Raw genomic sequence first — 25,445 nt, 5'->3', positions numbered from 1 at the left:
AAAATGCTAATAATTAATGCCTGTATGTGGTAGCACTTAATATTTAGATTGACTATTATGTTTATATCCGTGTGTGTTTGTATATATATCTTCAACAGAAGCATATCTTGAACAAATGATGAAAATGTTTATGAAAAAATCACTAGTCTGATATTTCTAGCTCTGAAAGTTAGAACTCAATGGATAATAACAGCCCTGGGTTTCTTTGAAATGCTCTAAAAATATCAAGTCTTATTTCTCTCCTATAAAAACCATTTCACAATTACCTAGAAGCAAGCTCATGCTAACAGAGCTATATAATAGCCAGCCTTTATACTTTTATTCCATCATTCCTGGATTTCAGTGATATGTAAGTTATTTGAGGAGAGGTCAGATGAGCTCAAGAATTATCAAAAACATATTGGATGATTAAAGTAGAAGACCCTGGAATAATCTCACTTGAGGATTTTGGTTGGGTAGTTCTTAAAAACCATGAGCCAGTATATATTTATTCTTTGAAATCTTTAAGATTCCATAAGTTTCTGTGTGGTGATACATATAATACTAGTCTAGAAGAATGAGCTCACATCTAGGTTAAAATAGCCATGTGTAATCAATTCTGCTATAATGTGATGTGTTCCTAAAAATGACTGTACTATGTAAAATCACACAATAAAAGTCACAAGACTTACGGGGGGGAAAGGAGTTGGGACACTATACTCAAGAACTTGGTCAATGACACATAATATAGGAACTTAGCGAAAATGGTAGCAGTTTTACATGCGTTAAATGATTGAGAAATGCATAAATACTGCAACAAATATAGCACTTACCTTGAAAAAATATCTTGAAATTTACTTACGATAGTGGGCCTCTGAGTAGTTCTAAAGTTTATTGTGAAGTGATGGAGGGAGGGCTTTTTGGAAATTGAATAGAGCACCGTTACACACTGTTCCCGTGGAAAGATCCCGTTTTCAAAGCAAGCATTATTACAGAACCGACCTTACTACCAACTTGATTTAATCAGATTTGTCCATTAGAATGAAGCAGCTGGCATTTGTGAGCCAATTAAATTCTAAAATGTCAATTTTGAAAACATTTCTAAATTTCTTTTGGAAGTTATTTGGAACTTAAAACTAGCATGAATAAAATAAAAATTAGTATTTTACTTTTCAAGCTACCCTACTAAAGCCAATTTCTGTTTTATGAGTTAGATTTAGACTAGCAGTGAGAACGTTTTTTCCCATAAGGAAATCAAGTTCTCAGTTCTCAGTCAAGGAGCCAGACCGCAGCGCCTTCTGACTTGTGAGTGGGTTCCTGGTTTGCCTCTTATCTTCTTCCCCATCCTCATCCCGTCACGGTGGAGGTTGGTCGCCTCTGTGAAAGCGGGTGCCAAGGCAATGCCGCCCTCTGGTTGTGCGGATCAGGATCAGGCGTTGTCCAGTAACGGGGGGTGGGGGGGGCGGTGCATGTCATTTGTCTTCATAGGTTTGTAGTTACTTCATAAAATTTCCAGTAGATGGCAGTAAAGTGTCTTAAATAATGGGTTCCTCTTGTGATTCATGTAAGTCATGTGTATGGGTTGTTGTTGGGGTTACTGTAAAGCCTGAGGACCTGGGGAAGGATAAGGATGAAGGACGTCAGCGTTAACTGTGGACCAGCGACTTACTGGGTTTATAAAGCTGTGTATAGGCCTTCATATTTAAGCTAGACGAACAGTTTTTTTTAACAGATATAGTGTGTTCTATTCTTCAGCCCTGGTTTGGTCCCACGTCATGAGAGGCCCCACAAACATGCATGCGGACATATTGGTTCTTAGAGGATTGGTAAGAAGAAGCCGTTAGTAGTGGCTGCTTCTGAGGAGAAAATTGGAGACATGATGGAGCAGAGAGGGAGGGAGATTAACTTTTCATTATATAACTTTTTTACCCTTTAAGCTTTTAATTGAACGAGTTAATATTCTTAAATAATAATGCAATAATACTAGTAACTGTAATGAAGAAGGAAGAGAGAGAAAAGGGAAGAAGAAATCTGCTCGTGCTGAAGGTAAATTTCAGTTCTTTATGATATATTTCAGAAACAGGAAGAACAACAAACTAAAATCCGAGAGAATGAACCAGAAGGGTATATTACGTTGATGTCAACCAGTGGCTTTCACATTACTAAAATATACTGCTTTAAAAATTAGCTAAGTTTCTTCTCACTCTCCAGTCGTTAATTTGTAGCAAGATATTAAGTTGGCCATTAAAACAGCTTAGTTTTTATTTATCTGCAGTAAAGAAGAGAGATTGGATCTAAGAGACTAAAAGACTTCTTTACGTCTTTACGTTAGGTGATTGTAACCTAATAGATTATAAAAGTAACCTCTATTGGATTTTTCAGGAATGTCAAAAAATGATGTTTTCTTCTCCTTGTCTCTTTGTTAAATAAAACTTAGCCAAAGTCATGCCGGGGAACGAGCTTTCTGTGGATCGTGAATGCCGAGCCTGTGAATTAACGTGTCGTGGAATCAGTGAGATAGAAGAATAGGTGTAAGCGTTTCTCATCTTGCTTGGGCAGGTTTAAATCAACCCAGGAAAGAGAGTCGAGGTGGGACATCGTAGGAAGCTTCCTGTCTCTGTATCTCATGACTTTACTCATTGTTTTTTTCCATTTTTACTTGTGCAGTTTGGCAAATTCCTTTCTTCTCAAGGATAGTCATAATTCACCGTTCTGTTCTGTGGTAGAGGTAGAAACATGGGCGGACTTGTTTATTAAGCATCTTGAGGTTTATTTTTGAGGCTCGATCTAGGCCCCTGGCTGCCATGGATCCTTTTCTAAAAGGTTATAAGATTCAGGTAAGCTGAACAAAATTAGCTAAATATTACTTACCATGGTCATTGTCTCTCTCTCTGTAGTCCAGGGTTGGCTGAGGTGTTTATCAAAGCCCCTTTAGTTTACATTTCAAACAGAAGGATTTAATACATCAGTTTGGTGGAAAATCTAGTTGAGTTTGTGTCCAAAACAAGACTAGAGCTGCCTTCAGGGATGAAGCGTGTTTGTTAGGCCCGACCCTCACCCTCTGGCACACACCAGCCCTACAGTAGTTTCTACAGTAGTAAGCATGCGTGACGGAGGGAACGCCCAGGTTTCTCATTAAGCCATCCTGCTCACCATTGTTCTGATTGCTTTCTTTTCTCTGAAATTTACAGCCTATTTTCTTTCCTGTTGTCTTCAGAAATTCTTAGGTTAACTTCTTTTCTCCTTTTAATTGATACTTAATAAAGCACCACAAGAAGTTCCCACCTTTCATTTTCTTTCCTTCTGCTTACAAAATAATTCTCATTTTGTCTGAGTGTGGCACATTCTTTCTAATTCTAGAGAGCAGAGAGTAACATCAGAAAAGTCCAAGGTAGAAAAGAGAGAAAATAACATGAATTCATAGAATGGGAAGGAAATAAACAGCTGAATTAGAAAGAGAACTGGGGTAGTAAAGAAAGGTTATTATTTTATCTCAGTTCATTTTTTTCCACTTAGAAGCCTTTAGATTTTTTCCCTCTCATTTTAATCGGGATAATGAGGTCTAAAGAATCAAAAACATATTTAAACATCTTTTGTAATTAATTTTTAAAAGTAACCATCATAGAGAAGTATTTAGATGTATGTATGAGGAGCTAGATAAGCTAGTGAGGAAGTCAGTGAAATAATACATTAGGTGTGAGTGAAAGGAAGAGGAGAGAGAAAAAAACTTTGAAAAGTAGAATATCATTGGCAGTGCACATAACAATTAGAGAGAAATAGCCCTGGAATAGCCACCGAAAGCTGGACAGTTCCGTGATGGTAGATGAGCCTCCCCAAAGGCACTGCATGTGCAATAGCAGTGAGGAGACAATTTGGCCTCTTCTAATGACACTTGACATCATCGGTTTAGCATAGGCTGATGGGCAGATGAGCTTTTATCATTAAATGTGTTACTTTGGTTAGAAAATTAGAATCGTACTTATAGTGTCATGATCTTTCCCAAAGCTTAGCAATGAGTTTAACGGCTCTATCATGTTCATGCCTAGGTAATACATTCATGACTTGTCTGTCTTAGCTCAGGCTGCTGTAAGCGAATACCGTGGCCCGGGGCTTAAACAACAAACAGTTACTTCTGGCTGGGAAGTCCGAGATTTGGTGTCTGCTGAGGGCCCTCATCACGTTGCAGACTGTTGACTTCTCCTTGTTACCTCGCTTGGCGGAAAGAGGGCATGGGAGCTCTCAGGGGTCCCTTTTACAAGGGCACTAGTCCCATTGGTGAGGGCTCCAGCTTCGGGACCGAATCACTTCATAAAGGCCCCACCCCATAACACCATCACATGGGGGATTAGGAGTTCAACACATGAATTTTGGAGGGACACCAACATTTAGTCCATTGCCGTACTGTTGTCATTGTTAATTGGCATAGCGATTTAAAGAAAAATTTGTCTTGTGGAACTCATGTGCCCATCTAAAGGCTGGTTCATGCATTTTCCACCTTTGAAATGGTGAACCATAGATCAAACGAGGTATATTGTGCCAGTTCTATCAGAAAATAAGAATAGACTAAAATTTTCATTAGTAGAAATTTACCCCCCTCTTTGGTAATAAGTGAGATTCATGAATGGGTTTTTAGAAGAATGTCATTAGACTTTAAGAAGACATTCCTTAGTATATACTTTTTTTTCAAAATTTATTGTATACTATTTTCACTTTATCGATAATACTGTGCTATTTCAGAATTGGCGATTTTACCAAAAGTTTGTCTCAAAAAAAAAATCTAATAAAATCTTATTTTTCTCACTGTACCCTCTTTTTCTCCATTTTTCCTATTTTGCTTTTTCCTATAGACTCTTGGTCATATGTTCTAAGTTATGGCATTCTTTTCTAGGAACAGTCGAAAGCACAGCCTTGTCTCTGTGGGATAAACCAAGATGCCACCGTATAGATATTGTACGGCCTAACTGAAGGACTGTTTGATGTAGTAATCGTGTCTCATTCTAATATTTCTTCTCTTTTAAATGAAACTTAAAAATCACCAAACTCTTTAACATTCTAGTGTTTGTGTGTATCCAAGTTTAGTTGCTGTCATTAAGAGCTTCTTAAATAGCTCTTTGAAAGCACACTATATTCTGATAACCATTAAAATTAGAAGGAACATTCTTGAGGCTAGCAAGTCTTTAAATTACAAACTAGACATCAGAAAGCTTAATACTGCTGAAACTGTAATTAATAACGACGTAGTCTGTTGTCCAATCTGAAGCTATAATGGCAGGAAGAGACAACCTTGTTGATTCTTGTAGCTAGAAAAACAGTATAGAAAATCCAGTAAAAATATACAATATAAAACCCAATCGAAAGAACAAAATCTGTACCTGGTGTAGTTGGTCGATGGTGGCTTCCAAAAGGATATGTTTACTTTTTTAAATAATATTTAAGGAAACTGAAGCAATGCTTTTCCAAGACCCTACAAGGAGTAAATGGCACAACTGGCATTTGAACCTGGTGCTCTGGCCCTCAAGCCAGTCCCCTTGACCGCTGTGATCCTCTGCCTGCCTGGAGTGGTGGACAGAGGAGGCAGAGTTCTTTACTTCTGGGTCCTGTGACACTCTTAATGGCAATAGCGCCCTTACAAAATAGCCCTTACAAAAATATGTTCATTAGCAAAGTCACCTTCTGTTTTTTAGTGTGAAAAAAAGTGTAGTCATCACTTTGAAAATATAAAAACAGAATACATAGGTTTTCTGTTACTATTGGTAGTCAGAGGAAAAACTGTGACAAATGAAATTCTGTTTACTAACGATGCAACTTCATGCATCATTTAGAGAACTTCTTTACAAAGAACATGTCGGCATTTAATAGCACTCGGTCAATATTAAGTCCAATTAAACATTGAACAAAATAGTATATTTTCAGCATTTTCCAATTCTTCATATTCTCATTTCCTGTTTTACATGATGTAAAATTTAAAATGTGCATCATAAAAGTTTTAGAAAATTTTGAATGTTTTATAGGGGATAATTTTAATCATGCAGCAACTGATGATAAAAGCTAAAGCACCATCCATAATAATCAAATTGTACAAACTCAAACCTAAATGTCTCAGAGGACGAAACTATATTCTTAAAAGTAGTGCTGTGGTCCGGCTTTCTCTTGCCAGTGAGAGAGAAACCATTGTGTTTATTTCCTGACACGAGGGGAAAGGGGTGCCTTCCACCTGCACCCGCGAGACCCTGGTCCGTATTTGTCTGGGTGGCCTCCCGAGAGACCTAAGAGTGGGAGCGGGAGCCGCCCATCATTGTCAGTGGCTGGTTCCTTAACAAGCGCATCGATCTCTTTCATCTGTCAGTTTTCGTCACCCACAAAATATCATTCAGATATTAGACTTCCTGGAAATATAGCTATTTTCACTTATTTTTGTTTCCTATCAATATGACATATTAAGATTAGAATATTAAATATATTATTTAGTTTTAAATTAGTTCAAATAGCCAAACCTTATACTAGCTTTACTATATTCTGAGCAGATTTTATCTGTTAATAGTAACCACTATTGAAGGTAGGTTAAAGAATACCACAGTCACGTGATCATAATTCTCGAATGTGGTTTTTTGGGGGACTTACATCACTACTGTCACTGAAACAAATCTCTTATAGAGGATTTTCAAGTTTTTCATTGGTAGTGATATTTTTTTGTCTTTAGCCTCAGTGGTGATAAATCTAGATATCAGGTTTTACTGCCAGGAGAAAATATGTTATCCCTTGTGATAAACAAGATGTGGCTTGTTTGTCTTCGGAGCAAACAGTTCATCGGTCCTTGAGCACAGTGCTCGCATCGCTGAACTTCACTGTGCTTTCTTTGTAGGGTCACTGTTTTGGGTCATTGTTTATGAATTGATTTTGTTCCTTGTCCCATAATTCTGAGCCTTTTGTACCGTTGCTTTTGCCTTTTCTGGGAAAATACCTAATTCATTTCTTATGACGTAGAACTTTTTTTGGTAACTATAATTTTTTTACTGTACTTGCGGAAATTTAGAAGGAAGTTTTAACCTCTTGAAAGTCATCTTTTATATATACTGATATGTTTTAGAACTAAAAATGATGATTTATGGAGTTGCTTTTTCATGTTTTAAACTTGGATTTAGCCAATTGAAGGGTCATTTATTTGAACTTAAAAAAAAAATCTCATGTCATTACTTAGGAACTCTCAAAATTAATCCTTAAAAAAATAGGGGAAAAAATAGAACTATATTTTGAAATGTAATATTGGAAATGAAAATGTAGTGAGACTAGTATGATAAAATGCAACAGGATCACCCTTTTGGATCCTGGAATAGAATTGAAAAGGGTCTTATTTTTATTCCTATCACCATCCTAATGATTCAGAAATTATGGGTAGAAGTGCTACAGATTAAATTTCCCTTGCTTAAGGACTTAAATTTTCCTTTGAGAAATGGATTTTCTATTTAAAAAAAAAAACCACACGAACATCATTTTTAAAGGTTGGACTAAGGGATGATATTCTCACAGAAAAAAAAAAAATGGAATATTTACAAACCAAAGACAATATACATTTGTGATACGAGTTTTTTATCTCTGTTTTTATATGAAGAATAAGGTCCGATTAAGTTCCTTGCTCTGTTTGATATTAAATATGTTAAAAATGGAAGAGAGAAAAACAGCTGGCGAAAGAGGCTCCCTCATTCTTTCTGGAGTTGGATTTCTTCCTGAGAACACAATTTGGGGCCAAGCTACTGGGAATATCTCCTTTCCCTTTTTTTCCATTTAATTTATTCTCTTCTACCTGAAGAAAAAAAAAAAAGAAAAAAAAAAGATGAATTTCCTCTCTTATGGCCCCCACATATCCTAGGGCCCAGATATTAAGAAAACGTTCACAGATTCTCACTCAACATGATCATTTTCAAGTCAGGAGCTGCCTTTCTGATTCTGGGAAATGTAGCTGTCACCAGCGACTGAAATAAGTGAAAAAGCACAAGTGGGGACCTTTTACAACTTAGTGTCTTGTTCTAACAGAAGCACGTTTTGTGACACTGGGCTCTATGCAGACTGAAGAAAAGCGCCCCAGCCGCTGATGACTCTAATCTGAAGCAATGCGCAAGCCTTTTTATAAAATTAATAATAGCATAGAACATTTGGAGGTACAGAAAGCTGTGGAGGGGAAAAGCAATAACCCCAGATGCCACTTAAAGGTATATCTGGAGAAGGAATTTAGTGTGGTACACCTCAGTGGTTACGGGAACGCGCTGCAGGGCCCAGCGGAGCTGGGCTTCCGCCTCTGCCGCCATGACCTGAGAGTCACGCTGTCAGACCCACCTGTGTCTCCATTTCCTCCCCTGCAAGTGGGCAGAATCGTAACATTGGCATCATAGGTTGTCTGTTTTAGAGCTCCGTGCTCTAGGAAATTACCGTTAGAATTTTCTGATTTTTTTTAAATGACATATATCTTAGAGTTCTAGGTTTTAGCTTATTTCAGTTAGTCGTGAATGAATATGGAAATTAAGCAAGGCCAACTGTACCTGCAGTGTGCAGTAGTATTTTGAAATACATAGGACATGTATATGTTGTGAATCAGTGGTATGCCGAAGACGACCATACCACACGTCTCTGCTTTTTCTAAGTGAACTATATGGGAACGATAACTCACAGTTGCAAATGTTCTTTAAAACTATGACAAAAACAAATACCTAATAACTTTTTTTTACTGAACCTATGTGTTATCTGCGTTATATGGGAACGATGGACTAATAGTCCTTCAGATAGCAGATTATCTTAATAGGAAATCAGTAAACCTAACAGATACGTATATACTTGTGTGTGTGTACACATACATACATACACACACAGGAATATTACCTATTAATATCTTACCTATCCCCAAAATGCTTTTAGTTACTTATGATATTTATTAATGAATTTTTCATAGAAAGTGTTATATTTGTTCCTGTAGTATATTTTTACTCATACGATAAAATAAAACTAGAAAATGATTTGCTTTTATTTTTCCACTTAGGTTTTGCTTATTTTTCTTTGAAATATAGTCCTATTCCTATGAGAGCGTGGGTGTTGATTTTGTTTACTTCCTTTAATGCGTCCTCCCTACCAGTTGCCATTTCAGGTAAGGAAGTGCAGTCCGCTCACTCAGTCATCTTCACTGGGAGAGCAAGGTGTAAAGCTGTATGCCTAGCCACGAGTTTATAAAACGCGGTGTGGCTATCATAATTGTCACTTTTTGGCATTTGCCTTTTCCTAACACTGCAAGTACTTTTGCTAAACCTATAACTAACAGATCTTCTGGTTTTTACAATGCTTGTTTTGTTGCTGTTAGAATAGCATTGTGTATTTATTTATATGTATGCGTTGTGGTCCAATCACATGCAAATAAAATTAAATAAAGTTTAGAATTTCAGAGGCATTTTTGAAAAAGTGGGTGACTTTAGTGTTTGTCATTCCAATTGTACACAATGATTTTCTTTTCTCATATGAACTCTGAAAAGAATGCAGTGGGAAGACCACAGTATCGAGATGCCAGGCTGGTTTGGGGGAGACCTTAGAAGAAACTGTGGTGATGAAAGAAGCTGTGTTTCTGATCCTCTGCTGTTCTAAAGCAGAAGCACACATATCACTGGTGTAGACCTCAGCTTGACTGCCGTTGAGATGTTGTTCTGTTTGAAAGAGAATGATGGGTATTAAAAGGGTTTTTTGTTTATTTCTTTGATAAAAAATGAAATGTGCAAGTAATTTTTAATGATATGCAGCTAGCTTATTTTTGTGCCCTTCGATTTTGAGAAAATTGTGCGTTTATGGTTTTAGGGTTTCTTAATGGCTGTCCCATTGACTTCTATATTTATACCGAAGTCACAATTCCATAATAACTTTTCTAAGGGGCTAGGGAAAAAATATGCCCTCTATATTCTTCAAAATGTACAAAGTGGACTATTTGATTCATAACTAAAAAAAATATCATAGCCTTTTAGAAACAAAACCAATATTTGTAGTTTCTGAATTTGGAAAGTCACATAACTAAAGCTGTCAGGAGTCCGCTTATACCTGTTTACGAGCCGTTTGTTTATTCAGCAGATATTTATTAAGCACTTGTAAGAGGCAGGCACTGTGCTTTGCAGTGATGACACAGCAGAGAACACGGTAGGTGTGGTCCCTGCCGCCGTGGGGCTTGCAGGCACCAGGATGCGGAGCAGAGGGACATCCAGTGTGTGAATGAATTGCAATGGCGATGAGTTCCAAGAAGGGCAAGAACAAAGTGCTGTTTTCGTGTATAATAAGACCACAGTTTGACAAGATGACCAAGCATTGAAATTGATTGATTTTCTTACTTATGTTTGAATTACATTATCACAGAATTCCAGAACTGAAAAACGCCTTTAAAATGATCTAGTCCAACCCTTCATTCAGCCTTTGAATCTGTCTTATTATTTATTTGATCATCGCAGATGTTTCACTATTTTTGACTTACAAAAATGGCATTTTCATGTAGTTCAACCTAATACTGTCATGTATTATTAAGTACAATGCTAAATTATGACTACGTAAGATGGATTAGTCACAAAAACCCTACCCATCTTCATAGAATAATGTGAAACCAGATCATTACAGCATAGCGATTATTTGCAGAAATAAAATGGCTTAAGTGTCCTCGCACTCTGAAGCGAAAGTGCCTGGTGCTGAGTTAAGTGTTCTGGTTGTTCGATCCAGTACATCAATTCCCGACTCCTTCAGCCACTTTCCAACTTGAGCTGATGGCGAAGAGTGAAGCTGGTACTCGTGCTTCTCCAGCTTCTTGGAGAATTCCCAGGTTGTAGGGGATTCAGAGTTCATCAGTCTCTTTTTCGGTCTCTACCCTAGAAGCTGAATTTCCCTGGTCATGGTGGCATAGCACATGGCCGTGGGTTCGTAGGTAGTGAAACTTACGCTGAGAAGCTACTTGTACAGATCAGGATCCCACCTGTTAAAAGTAGGCCCTAACTGGGTAAATGATGAAGTTACTAAATTCTTTTGGTGTGTAATTCTGTTGATTTTAGTTACTTAATACCACGCAAGCCTGAGGTAACTTCCTTTATGTTCGTCCACCACATGACATGTGTAGTGCTGGGCCCTGGGCACCGGGAAATGGGTGTAGGAAGGTCCCTGTCCTGAAGTTATCCCAAAGCACTAAGTCTCAATACTTACAGAAGGTTTGATAAGTGAAATACAGCCTTTCATCCATGCGTTCTCCCATCTGTCATTTATGAAGACCCACTTAACGCCAGGCATCCTTCTGAGTTCTGGGGATAAGCCGAAAACGAGGCCGAGCCCCTGTGCCCCCGCCTGCCTCGCAGTTCTGTAGGAGGAGGAAGGACATGGGCATCAGTGACAGAGTGTCAGGCTCTTTTCCTAAGAGCTGTGAAAAAAGTAGCACAAAAATAAAGGTAAAAGAAAAAAGATACGGCAACTCTCGATAGGAGAGAAGTTTACCACGTTAAGAAAGTAATTGACGTCTGGGTTTTAAAGGGTAGGTCAGAGTGTGACACGCAGACCAGGCCAGGGAGGGGCCTCCGGCCAGGGAAGCTGCAGCGCTGAGGCCGGAGGCACCGCGGGGAGCTCCCCGCAGCGGTGCCGCCTCACAGAGAGCTCCATGCAGGGATCAGGAAAGCGTTAATTTCTTAACAAATATAAATGAAGTTTAATATGAATGTTAATAGAGAAATAACGTCGGTTGATATATTAATACATAATTAAGTGTATTGTTGAAGTGCTGGAGAGGAACAGCATCCTTGGGTTTAAGAAAATTGTCTCCTCAACAGCGGTCTTCAGATTTACTCAGGTCTTAGAAGCTCCAGCAATAAAAGTGCTTTTTGCTCAACACAATAAATTATTGTTACAATTAATCTTCAGATATCTGAACATGTCATTATTGATTTGAATTAGGAACCATTTAGGCCTCTTTAAGGTTTAAGGAATATTCTTAAGAAGAAAAACTCACACTTGAGAAAATTATATGCATAAACTTTTTCTGTCATTCGAGGAAAGAAGGTCGCGGTTAGCTGTGTTCCCAGCACCGCTGGTGCTCAGCAGCACAGTTTGGGAACTGCCCCACGCAGTGGGTCATCAGGTGTCCGGTCAGTCTGCATGGGACGAGGTAGGGGTCCCTGCCTCTTGCAGCAGCGGCCCCTGTACCAGGCTCTTGCTGATGGCTTTGACTTCCTTGTATTGAGCTGAAATATCTCTCTGTAACTTAGACTCCCTGTTCTTAGTTCTAACTCTTGGGTAAAATTATGGAAATCATGACCTATTTCTTAGAATTATTCTGAGGAATTACAAGGAAGAATAATTTCAGTGTGCTTTGCGCTATTTTAAGGTTGATGATAAATGACAATGATAAAGCTTTGTGTCACCTCCGGTGAGAAGAGGGCAGGGTTGTCGGTGTTTTGATTTGTGCGGGTGAGGGTGGAGCCTGTGGTCTGTAAGTCTTCATAAACCCTCAGCTCGTTTCTTTTTTATAACTTTTGCTGGTTTCTTTCTTTCCCCATGATTCTTATTTGAGTAGCAATAGGGTTTAAAGGAGTAGTTCATCTAGAGTAACAGTAGGAAAATACAGTGTTACAGCATTATTTATGAATCTTGAAGGAAGACGAGACTAGATAAACACAAATAAAGTATGCCTTAACTAACGAAGACTTTAAATCTTATTTGAAAAAAGGATGCACATATGTGTGTATTATCTATACATATATACACACATGAGTAGGTATATACGTAACATGTGTATAGATGGATATCTAGATAGTGTGTCAGATGTATTCCATGTTAACACATATATGCACATACATAAACAGAGAGAGAAAATACGTGTTTCCACCAGCCGCTTGTTGAGCGGTGTCTGTCCTGGTCCCCTGAATGAAGTGGCAGGTAGAGTCTGCCTAGTGATTCAAACTGCGAATTTTTTAATTGATCCCGACATGCTAACCTCAGCAACCGAGCAGCTGCGTAATGTGTTAGGTCATCATACCAATAACGAAGGTGACATCATTGACCTGCCTTCCTTTTTTTGGAATGAAGAAAATAAAACCCCTAGTAATATGTCTGATTTTAAAACAAAATGGTGACAGAGAACAGTATTATCTATAACTTCTTCACATCTAATTGACCTAATTAGTTTAAGAGCTACTCCGTTTATAAAATTAATTTTTCATTGTTCTTTGTTTTTAAAATGAAGTTCTAGCTTAAGTCCTGAATGAACAGTTTTAGGGAAATGAAAGTTTTCTAAATATAAAATATTTCCTCTGCAGTAAGTTCAGGTGAGCTAATGAGTAAGCAAGTCTAAGGTAGTAGTATAACACGTGTGTGTGTGTGTGTGTACATCAGCTGTAAGATACCTGGTTTTTGTACTTTGGAAAGTTTATATTTTAATTCAGTATAAAAACATTCAAGGAAGAATCTCCAAAATTTGTTTTATTCTTCTGTCCTTATAATAGGGCAGATTTTGAAATAGATTCCTTTTTGGAAAAAAAATCACTTCTTAAAACAGAAATGCACACAGCCACCATACTGCCCCTTGGGACAGAAAAAAACCCCGAATTACCTAGCTCGGTGAATCACGTTGCTTCTGCAGCAGATCGCCTGCGCCCAGTGCTGAGAGACAGACGCAATAAGGAAGGGTGGCTATTGTTTAGTGCTCTGTAGCAAAAGGGCAGGGAGGAAAAAAAAAAAAAACAAAAAGGATTGAGTTTGACTGGCATCGGCTCTGGCTTTTCTGCATTCCAAACTGTCTGAGGCACAGAGCGAAAGCGAGAGAGAGAAAGGGAGAGAACAGGCGAGTGCAGAGTACAAAGTGTTTTGAGTTTCTGACTGGCATGCCGGAAAGATCATGTTAGCAACACCCAGAAACTTCCCAGAATGCAGACCCCAGGTAAGACTTCCTGGAGTCCGCCTGAGACTTCAGTGAAAAGTTTTTTTAATAACACAAATGCAATGACTGTTTACATTTGTGGTTATGGGCTTTTAAAAAATAGGTTGGTTTTCATTACTGTGAGTTCATAAGAATATTGTGGGGAGGCCGTGAGCATCCAGTACAGAAATCCAGCACAAGAACAGCTGGCTGAGAAACTCAGACCAATTAAAAGGGTGATGATCATAGCAAAATATTAACACTGCAACATTTTCTTGTTCTCTTAATAATTTGAAGTGGAGTCTTCCCCAGAATTCTTTATAAAATATTAAGATACCTGGGAATAGATGTATTTCATTTCTCTCCAAGAGAAACAAAATGTATTGACCATCAATAAGATTCTAACAGCCTTGATTGAATCTTAGTAGCGCATAATCTGTGTCATTTGGAAAGTTCAACAGGTTGGATCCATAGACTCAGTGAGAACATTCAGATGAGAACTTTGCTTTTTCTTTCTGACAAGTTAGAAACTTTAACTGATTGGCTCATTGAAAATTAAATCTGAAAGAGACTTGAGAGATCATCTACAGTCCAGTCTCCATTGTCTCTGAGAACATTGAGGTCTAAGTGATTTAACGCTTGCTCAAGATCACAGAGGGTAAGAACAGAACTGAAACGGATCTCCTGATTTTCAGTTGACTGTTGTTTTCATGGCATCAGTTCATTTAGGTTTTCTTTTTCATCTATACTGTATCTGCAGACCTTAAGCACCAATTTCCTAAGTCGACCAAATGTATCATAAACCTAATACTGAAATCTACGGAGAGGATATATTGGGGAACAGATGTCATCAAACTCTTGGTCAAAACCAAAAATATATAACAATATTTACAAAAGAAAAAAAAAAAGGCTTTCAGTTAAGGAAAATGACTATAGTTTGTATACTGCTTTTATATAAACAATTACATAGCTTTGGCATATTCTGAATATCTGTATGTGAAATTAAAACTCGTTCAAATTGATTTTAATTTCTTTTAAAGACTTTAAGACTTAGCAATTTTCTATATAATTTAAGATAGTAAAGCTTTTCCTAGATGCTAATATCCATTTCTGTAACTCATATCTGTTTACCGGAAGCAAAAAAAAATCATCCCATATTAGATGCATTCTCTATTATTTTTGGTAATTTAAGATAACATTTAAAAATTATCCCAACTGTTTGTACCACCAATTGCCTCCTTATCCAAGGTCCAGCTCTGTTTCTCTCCGTTTATAAGGGTCCTCTGTCACTTCACCTCACAAATTATGTGTCGGAGGGGAACTTAAGTGGAGGGTCTGGAGAGTCACGACAGACAGTGAACATCTGTCTTCATACATTTTCATTTAGTTTCTAAAAGAGGTTGCTGCCCTTTCCATTTGTCTGGAGACCATTGTGGGATTGAGAGAGGCCACACTGTTCTAGTGAGCTAAATGGTAAAGATAGCCGCTGTCAAAAGGATCTGTCATGGCTCTTTACAGCTCCTGGGAACAAGTTAGCTTGACTTGGCGATAAGCACAGTGGAGTAATGTTGTCCTTTTGTGTTAAAGCTTGACCTGTTCATTCCAGTCTTCAGCTGGGTCTGCGTAAATGCAGTTGTGGTTTACAAAGCTGTGTGGGATGAGCAGTAAGGAATAAAGGAACAGCAGTGAGTTTCATTATTGCTCTTGGCTACCGGAAACCAAATTACAAAGTGCATTCTCCACCCAGTAGGGAACAAGAGACTGTTTGTCCACTGTAGAATCTGTTCCTTACGCACACTGTTTATGAGAGGACTGGTGGCTGTGAGAATGAGGACACGACGCTCTGCACAGCGTAACCGTGTTCGTGTGGTGCCACACAGGAGTTTGCTCTCGTCTTTTATCCTTCCCGGAGTATGGGAAGGGCTGCCGTGATGTGTGTGTGTGTATTTTGTTATGTGAGTATATGCTAGATGACAGAGAGAGGGAGGGAGGGAGAGAGACGGACTTTTGACCTGTGTGTATTTCCTCATGGCAGAAACAATCAGGAGTCATTACTCTATTGTTCCTGTAGTTTACTGGCCTAACTTGTAAGAAACTACTTTATTAACCAACCTAATCATAAAACTCACTACCATGCATTACAGAGAAAAATGTTAGGAGGAAACACGTATTCCCCTTTTCTGTCCTGAATAAAAATGTCAGATATGCAGGTTTATGCCTTCTGTGGCAGAAGAAAGCAATAATACGGTACCTATTTTGTGACCGAAGACCAATTTTAAATGGGAACAGAGTGGGTAAAGTGAAATGCGTAGCATGAGGGAAAAAAACCCATGTGTACATGAAATAATTTTTCTTGTGCAGGCCCATTTTTACTACTCATGATTTTTTCCTTGATGTTAGCTTCTTTAAATGTTTCCCCCCCCATGAAATATATATATATATATCCACATAAATATAGTTTATATATTAAATTCTCAAGCTTAAGAGCTCTGCAATGTAGCTTAAGACATTTTTGCGGTAACAGTTGATAGTTGATCTGAACTTTTCTCTCATTCAAAGGAGTTGTTATATCTCCTTTCCCACCGCAGTTTCTTTCACCTCTTGAGTATTCCCAGTTAAAAACTGTAAGAATGAAATTTCTTCCAACAAAGTGAAGATGGGCTGGTCATGGGGTCCTGAGGCTGGACGTGTGAGACGCTGTTGTGGGCTTAATTCTTTCCTCATGAAAGTTACCTGATTATACACCCAAAACTCCGGGCATCCTTTAATGTAGACAGCATGGTCGCGTTTCCTGTCCACTCCAGTCTTGACCTTCAGCAGCCTCTACAGGGGAAAAGTTCCAGACTGGATTTGTTCTTTCTGTTCTTTCACACCCTCTAGTGGTTGTTTATGGTTATTTTCAGGTCCCTGTGCATCAGTTTCAGTGAAAAAGCGGGTGACTGTTGTGAAATCAGGTTCAGCAGATTCATACACTTCAGCTACATAAATTTTCTTAAACTATCTAAGTCTTTATTGCAGAGAGGGGAAAAATTAATTGTGTCCTGTTGTTTCCTAGTGAACAGTGATTCAAGAAAATGAGTCATGACTCAGCAATGTGACTCTTTCTGGCTGTCTTTATCTTAAAGTGCCGATGGGGATTCAGTCTATCAAAATTCCACATTTAATTATGGGTATGATCTCAGCTTGGGTTTGGAAGCCTTCAGCATTGCCACTGAGAATACTTTCTTTGTACATACTTGACAAGTATGAGAGACTTACTGAGTCGGGCATTAAAATTCAGATGAAAGCCTGTGTCTCCCCCGGTGTCCTCCTTGCGCCTACTCAGACCTTACCATTTAGCTGAAGTAGGAGTACCGTGAACTTAACCTCGTGGAGAGGGAGCCGGGGAGGAGTTTTCATCAATAATTTAACTCCGCATTTCTGTCATTCTCAGGCTTGCAGTATTTTATGAGTCAATGAATTGCTGAGACTGCAACTTGAAAAATTAGTTTAGGTTAGTGAAGACCTATTCTTTCAAGAAGAAAAATTACCTGGTTCCATGCTCTTTCTTATGGCAGACTGTCGAAAGTAAGCAACTTGAGCTGCCCCAGGATCAAGCAAGTGTCATTCAGGATCAGGTGTCACAACAGGTAGCCCAGCCCACCTGTTGGACAAGTTGCTAACTGATGTCTTGCATGTAATTCCAAAGACTATGGAGCCTCTTTGAAAAACTTCACAGCACTGTTGTATCATTAACACTTCATAGATCCTACTTCTACTTAACATGAAGACTAGGAAACTGGATATTCTTTCACTTCAATATTCGAGTTTGTAACATTTTGCTAAATTATACTCCCTGAGTTGTGTGTAATTGATTTGATTTCTGGTCTTTTGAGTCAGGAGAAGGTTAAGTTGTTTAGGTCTCTACTTCGATAATTCCTTTTTTCTGGAACACCTAGAATATAATATCAGGTAAATAAATGAAATAATTTATTTTATTTATTTATTTATTTTTTTTAAAAAAAGAGGAATGATGTATCAAAATAAGTATAAAAAGAACCACTAAAAAATCTGGCCCCTGTGACTACATAGGAAGAATTGGGTTTGTTGAGTCAAAGGACAGGATGAGATATGATAAGTCTATTAAAAAGGAAGGATTATCATCTTTTATGTACCAAGAGCTTGTTGTCAAGAGCTCATTTCAACACATTTGCTCAGTATGGTTATAGAATATTTCTTATTAGAATTTTCTCAAAAAAGAAAAAAAAGAATTTTCTCAAAGTATGGAAAACTAATCACTCAAAGAAATGGTAAGATTGTTTAGTTTCTTTTTGCATGTGGTAGAGAAATTGCATCACATGCTATTTGGTCCACTTTTCATGAGTATTACACAGCTGAGATTTGAGATTTTTAATAAATTGAAATCTTTATTTTGTCTTCCATGTAATTTGTTAACATATATCCAGAGATTTTCCTTGAAGCATTTTGCCTCCACTTGAAGTTCAGTGAAATGTCATGGTAGTTTCCTGAAATAATAGATATCACTCTACTTTATAAATATTTACTTGTAAATATTTGAACAGCTACAATTGCTAAGATTTTTAAATATATTTTAATAGTTTTAGTTTTATTCATTTCCTTGCCTTTTAAATATAGCACTCAGTAAATGATTGATGATCAACTTTTAAAGGTAAATTTTCAAAAAAAATTTTTTCAGTTGGAGCCAGTGTCTGTCATTTTTCTTAACAAAACTGAAAACGTGGTGTAAAGAGGAAATCCTAGGAGTTAACTGCTGTTGTTACAGAGAATAAAAACCAGTCTCCCTTGGAAACATTTTTAGTTTGTACGAAACCAAAATATATGCTGCAGAGGGCGTTTATTGTAATATAAAAGGCGGAAGTGTAGTGAAGTATATCTAGTTGTCCCCTGTGCCTCAGTAGGACTGTTCAGGTCAACCCTTGATAACGCCATTTATTAGTGTGCGCCGGGGCGGGGGGAGGGGTTATTTATTTGTTTTGTTTTTAAATGGAAGGGTTTTTAAAACCAAAAGTCAGGCTTTTGTCTGGTCCTTTTACAAAGGAAAATCCAACCAATTATTTACCAGTTTTTTCAGAAGTATGTCTTCCTGTGAACAAACTGCAAAATGTATCTGGCAATGAAATTTTAATTAACAAGAAATACTGAGCTTCAAGGGTGTGACTCTTTTATTGCTATAAAGTGCTGTGATTTATGACAGCTTCCCAGTAGGTATCTCCCAGTGTCAGAAATTATAAATCCATTTTCATTTTGCTTAGTTTTTGAATTAAATATTTAAAGGCAGACTTTTTCTTTCTCTTTTGCATTGTCAAACCTGTTAGAAGAGAAGAGAAGCTGTTTTAAGGCTTTTCGGGTCTAGTCCAGATGTTGCTTATGCTACATTTTTCTCTGACAGTCTGGAAAGAGAAAATTTTAAGTTTTAATATCCAATCATAATATATAATGAACTCCTACACATCAATGACAAAATGGTAAGACATGGATGCCCGTTTTACAAAAGAGACGGTCCAGGCGCCTGTTCAGTACATGACAAGGTCCTCAGTTTCTTCAGTCATCAGGGAAATGCAAATTTAAACCAAAATGGAATGTAACACCCATCAGAATGTCTAAAATGAGAATAATAGAAAATGCCAAACGTTGACCAGGATCGAAAACAAATTTTCGTGCACTGCTGATGTGTATGCTGCTGTAGAGAACCATTTGACAATATCTACTAAAGCTGAGCAATGCTTTCTGACCTGGCAGTTCCACTCCCATTAATGTGTCCAACAGAAAAACATACATAGGTTCGCCAGAAGACCTGTGCAGAAATGCTTGTAAGTGCTAAAACTCGGAAACTGCCCAAATGCGCCCGAGCAGTGGAACAGATAAGTTATGGTTCGCTTACGCAGGGGAGTTCTGTACAGCGCCGACAAGGAACAAACTGCTGCTTCGTGCACCAAGATGGGCAGATCTCACACGTGTATGTTGAGCATAAACAGTCTGAAAAGACTGTCCACACTGTGCGATTCCATTTATGTACAGTTCAAATTCATCTGAGGTGACACAGGTCAGGATAGTGATAATTCTTACGGGGTAATGACTCGAAAAAGTGTAAGAGATGCTTTTGGGTGCAGGTGATCTCTTCTGTTCTGCTTTGTTTTGTTTTATGCAGATGCTGGCTACTCCATTTGAGAAAAAGTATTGCTTTGTATACTTGTTATTTATACACTTTCCTGAAAGACTGAGAAAATATATTTCTATAATTTCTCCATTTCAATGAAAAAAAGAACCTATAAAACAAAAACAGAACATTCTAAGCTAACTTCTGAGATGATGGTGTGATGTTCTTTGAAAGTTTTTTTTTTGTGTTGGCAAGGCTGAGAGATGACCCCATGTTTATTCTCATACTGAAAGTGGTCTAGTTCAGTCAAGGACCTTACACTTGGGATCATTTAAAGGGTTAGATGATGAAAGCATCTGAAAACCCAGGCTTGTACATGCATCTTCAAATACAGTTGCCCTATGTGAATAATAAGTAGACCTGCCAACTAGGCTTTTCACCATCTCTGAATATACTGTACAAAACGCTAATTTTCATATGTCACGCCTTAATTTTAAAAACATTTTAGCTACATATATTTTATATATATATTACTATATTATATATAAAGGTATACATGTACTCATACCTAACACATTAATTTTTACATATGGTTTTTAATGGTTTCATGATACAAATTTAATAAGTTTTTTTATGCTCATAGCTTTAATGTCATTTTGCTTTAAACACATTTCTGTGCTTTTAAAGGATGTGTGATTACTTGTGTTTAAAGGAAAATAAAACAATTTTTTCCTCACTGAAATGTGGAAATATCCAACAGAGTAAATGGAAGATTCTTAATCAATGTTAATTTCCTTTTTCTTTAAAAAATACAAACGTGACCTAAGATTGAGCATGCTTTTCTTCTCTTCTCATATAAATCCCCCTCCTTCCGTCCTTTCCTCCCAGTTCTGAGCCATTAAAATGTGTGCATTTAGTTCTGTTTTGGGATCCATTTATAGCAGTCTTCTCCGCTTGATGCTTCACATGTAACCTGTTTTACTCAAACATGGTGTTTTCATGTTAGCATACTTCACTAGTTTTCTACTGCTGTATAACAAATGGCCGCACACTTAGTGACTTACAGTAACACCCATTTATTACTTCATAGTTTCTGTAGATCTGAAGTTCAGCGAGAGTGTAGCTTGTCTTCTCAGAGTATCACAAGGTGAAAACCAAGGTATCAGGCAGGTTGCCTTCTCTTCTGGAGCAGAGTCTTCTTGCACTTGTAGGACTAAGATGCTTTTTTTTTTTTTTTTTTTTTTTTTTTGGTGCTGGCTGCAATCAGGGAGTTGTTCTCAGCTCCTAGAGACCACCTTTGGGGTCCCATTCCAGTGGCACTCTCAAAACATGGCAGCTTACTTCTTTAAAATTGGTAACAGAATCTTACTCTAGTCTGCTATGATTGAGTCTGATATACATAGTTTAATCACAAGAGTGACAGTATCATCACATTTGCTATGTCATGCAGCCTAATTAAGGTAGTGGCTCTCCCATCATATTAACAGGTCCAAGCCCCACCAACAAGGGTAGGGATTATACAGGGATATGGATACCACACATACCCACATCATAAAAAACAAGCGTTTGTACCTGATTCTTAGTTTTGCCCCTCACTTTCACAGTTGCCTGTTGATGATTTCCTAGAAGCTAACGATGCTCTAATTTTGGCATGGTTAACAACTCTTATCTTTATACCAAGTTAGTATTAGTTTTATGAGGCCTATGCTTTTCTGTGATATCAGCATTTTCATTTTCAAGCCACCACCCATTTGTGTTAAAATAATGGAAAACACAATAAAATGTTTAATTGTGCAAAGGATGCTGAACAAATCTAAATGCCAAATTAACTGTTGACGAATATGTGACCCCACCTCATATTTATCATCAACTGATGAATGACAGTCCTGAATTAGGAAAAAAAAAAAAAACTGGATTAGAAAATTAAAGACCTACCCATTTGCAAATTATTTTGCTGTGGAAGAATGAGCTGAACCCTAAGGAGGACCTCGGGCCCTTAAAGACGTCGCACATTCTCGCTGTCCTCACCGCCATGACAGTTTTCTGCCCACTTTCAAATCCGCCTTCCAGTCACAGACCTTTCCAAATGCTGTCATTTGATGATTCTTGTTCTTGACAACCTGTGCTACCCTTCCCCCTTGAATTTTTGAAGACATCTTTTCATTTCATTACATCTATGCTTGTATATCCGTAAAGGCTGCTTATTATTTCATTGTCAATTTCTCTGTTTCCCTCTTATATGCACCTAGTGATTTTAGTTCTTGCCATTACCAGTTTTGTGTTAAATATCTTTGTACATACATCTGTGTCCAGGTATTTTTTAATGATATTTATGTAAAATTGGTTCTTAGAAATAGAATCAAAAGGTAGCTTGCATTTTTCACATTTGTTCAGAGTATCTTTTTTGCTATTTAAAGCTTTTAATTTTTATGTTTTTCAGTCTTGCCGCTCTTTTCCATTGTACTTTTTGGCTTTTATGTCATGCTTAGAAAGGCTTTTCTCAATTTAAGATTAGGCCTTTTTCTGGAATTTATTTTTGGTTTTGTGAAATGAGATTTTTTTCTAGCTGTATAGTTGTCTCAGCACCTTATATTGAATGGTCTACTCTTTCGATACTCGTTTGAAAGGACCCTCTATTATCAGTTAAATGTCTGCATGCCTTCTTCTGGATTCTTTTTCTTTTCCAGTGCCCTATTGTTCTATTCCTTCATTAATATTACAATGTGTTAATGACCACAGATTTTAATGTGTTTCTCTTACTGATACAGCAAATTTCCTCTAATTATTTCTTACTTTCAAAATACGTTTGGCTTTTTACCAGGCATTTACTTTTCCAAATGATATGTAGACTCAAGTTGTCCTCTACCCTCAGCAAAAAAAAAAAAAAAAAAAAGTGTATGTTGATATTTCAACTGGAATTACAGTGGATGTGTAGATTATTTGGGGGAGAATTAACTTCCATACATTACTAAATTTTAATTGTTTTTAACTGTATGTAAAGGGCAAGTTTTATATATTCTTTAAGGATTTATTTTTTTCTCTTAAATAGAATATTACTAATGTCTTTCCATATCATTGCTATAATTCATCATTTGACAGCTGTATGATTTTTACATTTTTTAATATACCAAAACAATTTAGAGTTAGAGTTTAGGTTGAGTTTAGTATTAGAGTTAGATCTCACATCGAAGGGTGTTTGGTTTATTGACAGAGTTACTATAGCTGTCAGTGTGGCTGTGAACTTTCTTTTACATATCTGCTTTTGTCGACTTACAGGAGTTCCTCTGCTATATTCCTAGGAGTCGAATTTCGGAATCTTAGGGTGTATAAATGTTCAACCTTAGCAAATAATGTAAAATTGTTTTCCCATCACCAATATATATGAAATCCTAAGAGATTCATATTCTAATACTTGATATTGTCAAAATTTTTAATTTTTGCCATGTAATGAAGATAAAATGGTTGATTTGCACACCTGATTACCAGTGATAGTGAACATTTTTCATAAGTAGGAGTTCTTTATATGTTCTTAATAGTAACCCTTTAACAGTTGTGTGTATTGTGAATATATTCTCAATACATAACTAGCCTTTTCATTTTTTTAGGGTTAGTAGATGATCAAAAGTTACTGATTTTACATAGACGAACCTATCAATTTTCATAATATTTATTTACAAAATCACTTCCTACCTCAAGGTCTCAAGATATTTTTTATTAGGAGTTTTAAATTTTTTTTCTTGATATTTAAGTTTTTAATCCACCAGGAATTGGTTTTTATGCTTTTATACTTTTTTCATACTGATGGTTTTTCCTGCTTGTATTTATAAACAGTCTTTTTCCCTGTGGATCTAACCATACCTAATGGGGTCTTTTCTTCATTTCATTTATCTAATTAATAATTGCTGGTAAATAGAGAACTCTTAATATCTGTATATTTATCTTATTCTAACCATCTTATAAATATTCTTGTCCCCTGTTGCCATCCTTACTAAGGAAACATCCTATTTCTGCAAATATTTACCATTCTCTTTTTTCTGATGTCTATATCTTATTGCTTGTCTTGTCTTACCGAGTTGGCTACAACTTACCAGCAACATATAACACACTCTAGTGAACCCATATCCTGTTGAAAAATAGTGATCCTAATGGATATCTTTATTTTGTTCTTAACCTTAGTAAAAATGTTTTTTATTGTTTTAGATTTGTATATAATATTGCTATTGGTTTCTGGTCTATATCCTTTATTAAGTTAAAGTGTTTACCTGTTCAAGATGTGCTAAGATTCCTTATCAGAAGGGGTACTGGGTGTTATCAGTTGCCTTTTTAGCATCCCTTGAGATGATCATTTGGTTTTTATCTTTTACTTTATCATAATAACACTGTATTCAGATCTTTCTTCATTTCTCCCAAGTCACAGATGTAAAACCAGGAAGCTTAAATCCTGCAAGTCAATAATAATATAAATATTTTCTTTTCCAGTATTCTCTAAAACTCTTAGACTACTTAACTATTTTGTTATTCAGCATATTGACCTTGTGTTTATCCTTTTACTCAATTATCTAATTTTACTTTATAAAACATAACTAATGAATTTCCCAAGAGATTTTAAGTCGTATTATTTATTAATTGCCTGCAGAAAAACCTGTGGGTCTCTTTCCATGCTAACTAAATGCACTTCTGAAAAATAAGGACACATGGAAAAATATTTTCATTTATTCATTTAACAAATATCGAGCATTTACTGTGTGCCAAGATTTGCACTAATGGTCAACGAAATCCTTTTGTTAAGAAATACTTGTGAAAACAGTCAGGCCGTCAGAGCCATTTACTGGTGGAAAGGTCTATACTGCATTCATGTCAATCTTCTTACACTTTCTCATTGAAAACTGTAGGGTCCGGCTGCCTGATTCTGTAGGGATCTTTGGGTTCCTACACAACTTACTTAAAACCTTGTTATAGTGTCTCAAATCACTGAGCTAAGAAAACAGTTTCACTTCCCACTTAATGACTGTTCACCATCCTCAAACCTCTCCCAAAATATCTAAAAATTTTATAGAAGAAATTATAATACGGAATGTGGTTAAGAGTGTGAGATCCAGAACAGGAATATCTAAGTCCCGGTCCCTCACCCCCAACCACTTTCTGGCTTGTACGGCTTTGTCACTCCTGTCAATCTTAGTTTTCTCTAAGCCTTAGTTTTCACAGATATAAAATGGGAACAGTATTACTGCTGCCTCCCAGGGTTGTCATGAGGAGTAAATGGAATTAAACATGTGAAGCACTTCGGGTATTACTGAGTACATTGTAAGTGTATAGAATACATTTGATCTTTTATTATTCTTGATAAAAGTGTCCATATTATGGCTGGTTCTAAGAGACAGATTAGAGGAGATATTGCTCTAATAATTTTCAGTTGACTTTCATAGCAATGATTATCTTAGTTGCATA

The 25,445-nt window shown here is 37.0% G+C and overlaps 1 protein-coding gene across 9 annotated transcripts in view; it reads left to right on the top strand.

Moving 5' to 3' along the window:
• The window catches only part of RASAL2 (RAS protein activator like 2), a 237,070-nt gene that overhangs the window by 124,847 nt on the left and 86,778 nt on the right, over window positions 1–25,445 (top strand). Inside the window, exon 1 of one of the 9 annotated variants that reach the window (XM_016141227.2) lies at window positions 11,656–13,900. The exons of 7 other annotated variants lie outside the window; for them this stretch is intronic. In XM_016141227.2, the coding sequence (XP_015996713.2) occupies window positions 13,888–13,900 (13 nt within the window). In that variant the 5' untranslated portion in view covers window positions 11,656–13,887. Of the gene's footprint in view, window positions 1–11,655; window positions 13,901–25,445 lie in introns of those variants that run through there. One more of the 9 variants, XM_036234578.1, reaches the window with a different exon arrangement.

The sequence above is a fragment of the Rousettus aegyptiacus genome, unplaced genomic scaffold (genome assembly GCF_014176215.1).
Source record: "Rousettus aegyptiacus isolate mRouAeg1 unplaced genomic scaffold, mRouAeg1.p scaffold_m13_p_17, whole genome shotgun sequence".
Lineage (NCBI taxonomy): Eukaryota > Metazoa > Chordata > Mammalia > Chiroptera > Pteropodidae > Rousettus > Rousettus aegyptiacus.
Note: the sequence above shows the minus strand (reverse complement) of the source record. Positions and strands in the feature narration are given on the sequence as shown.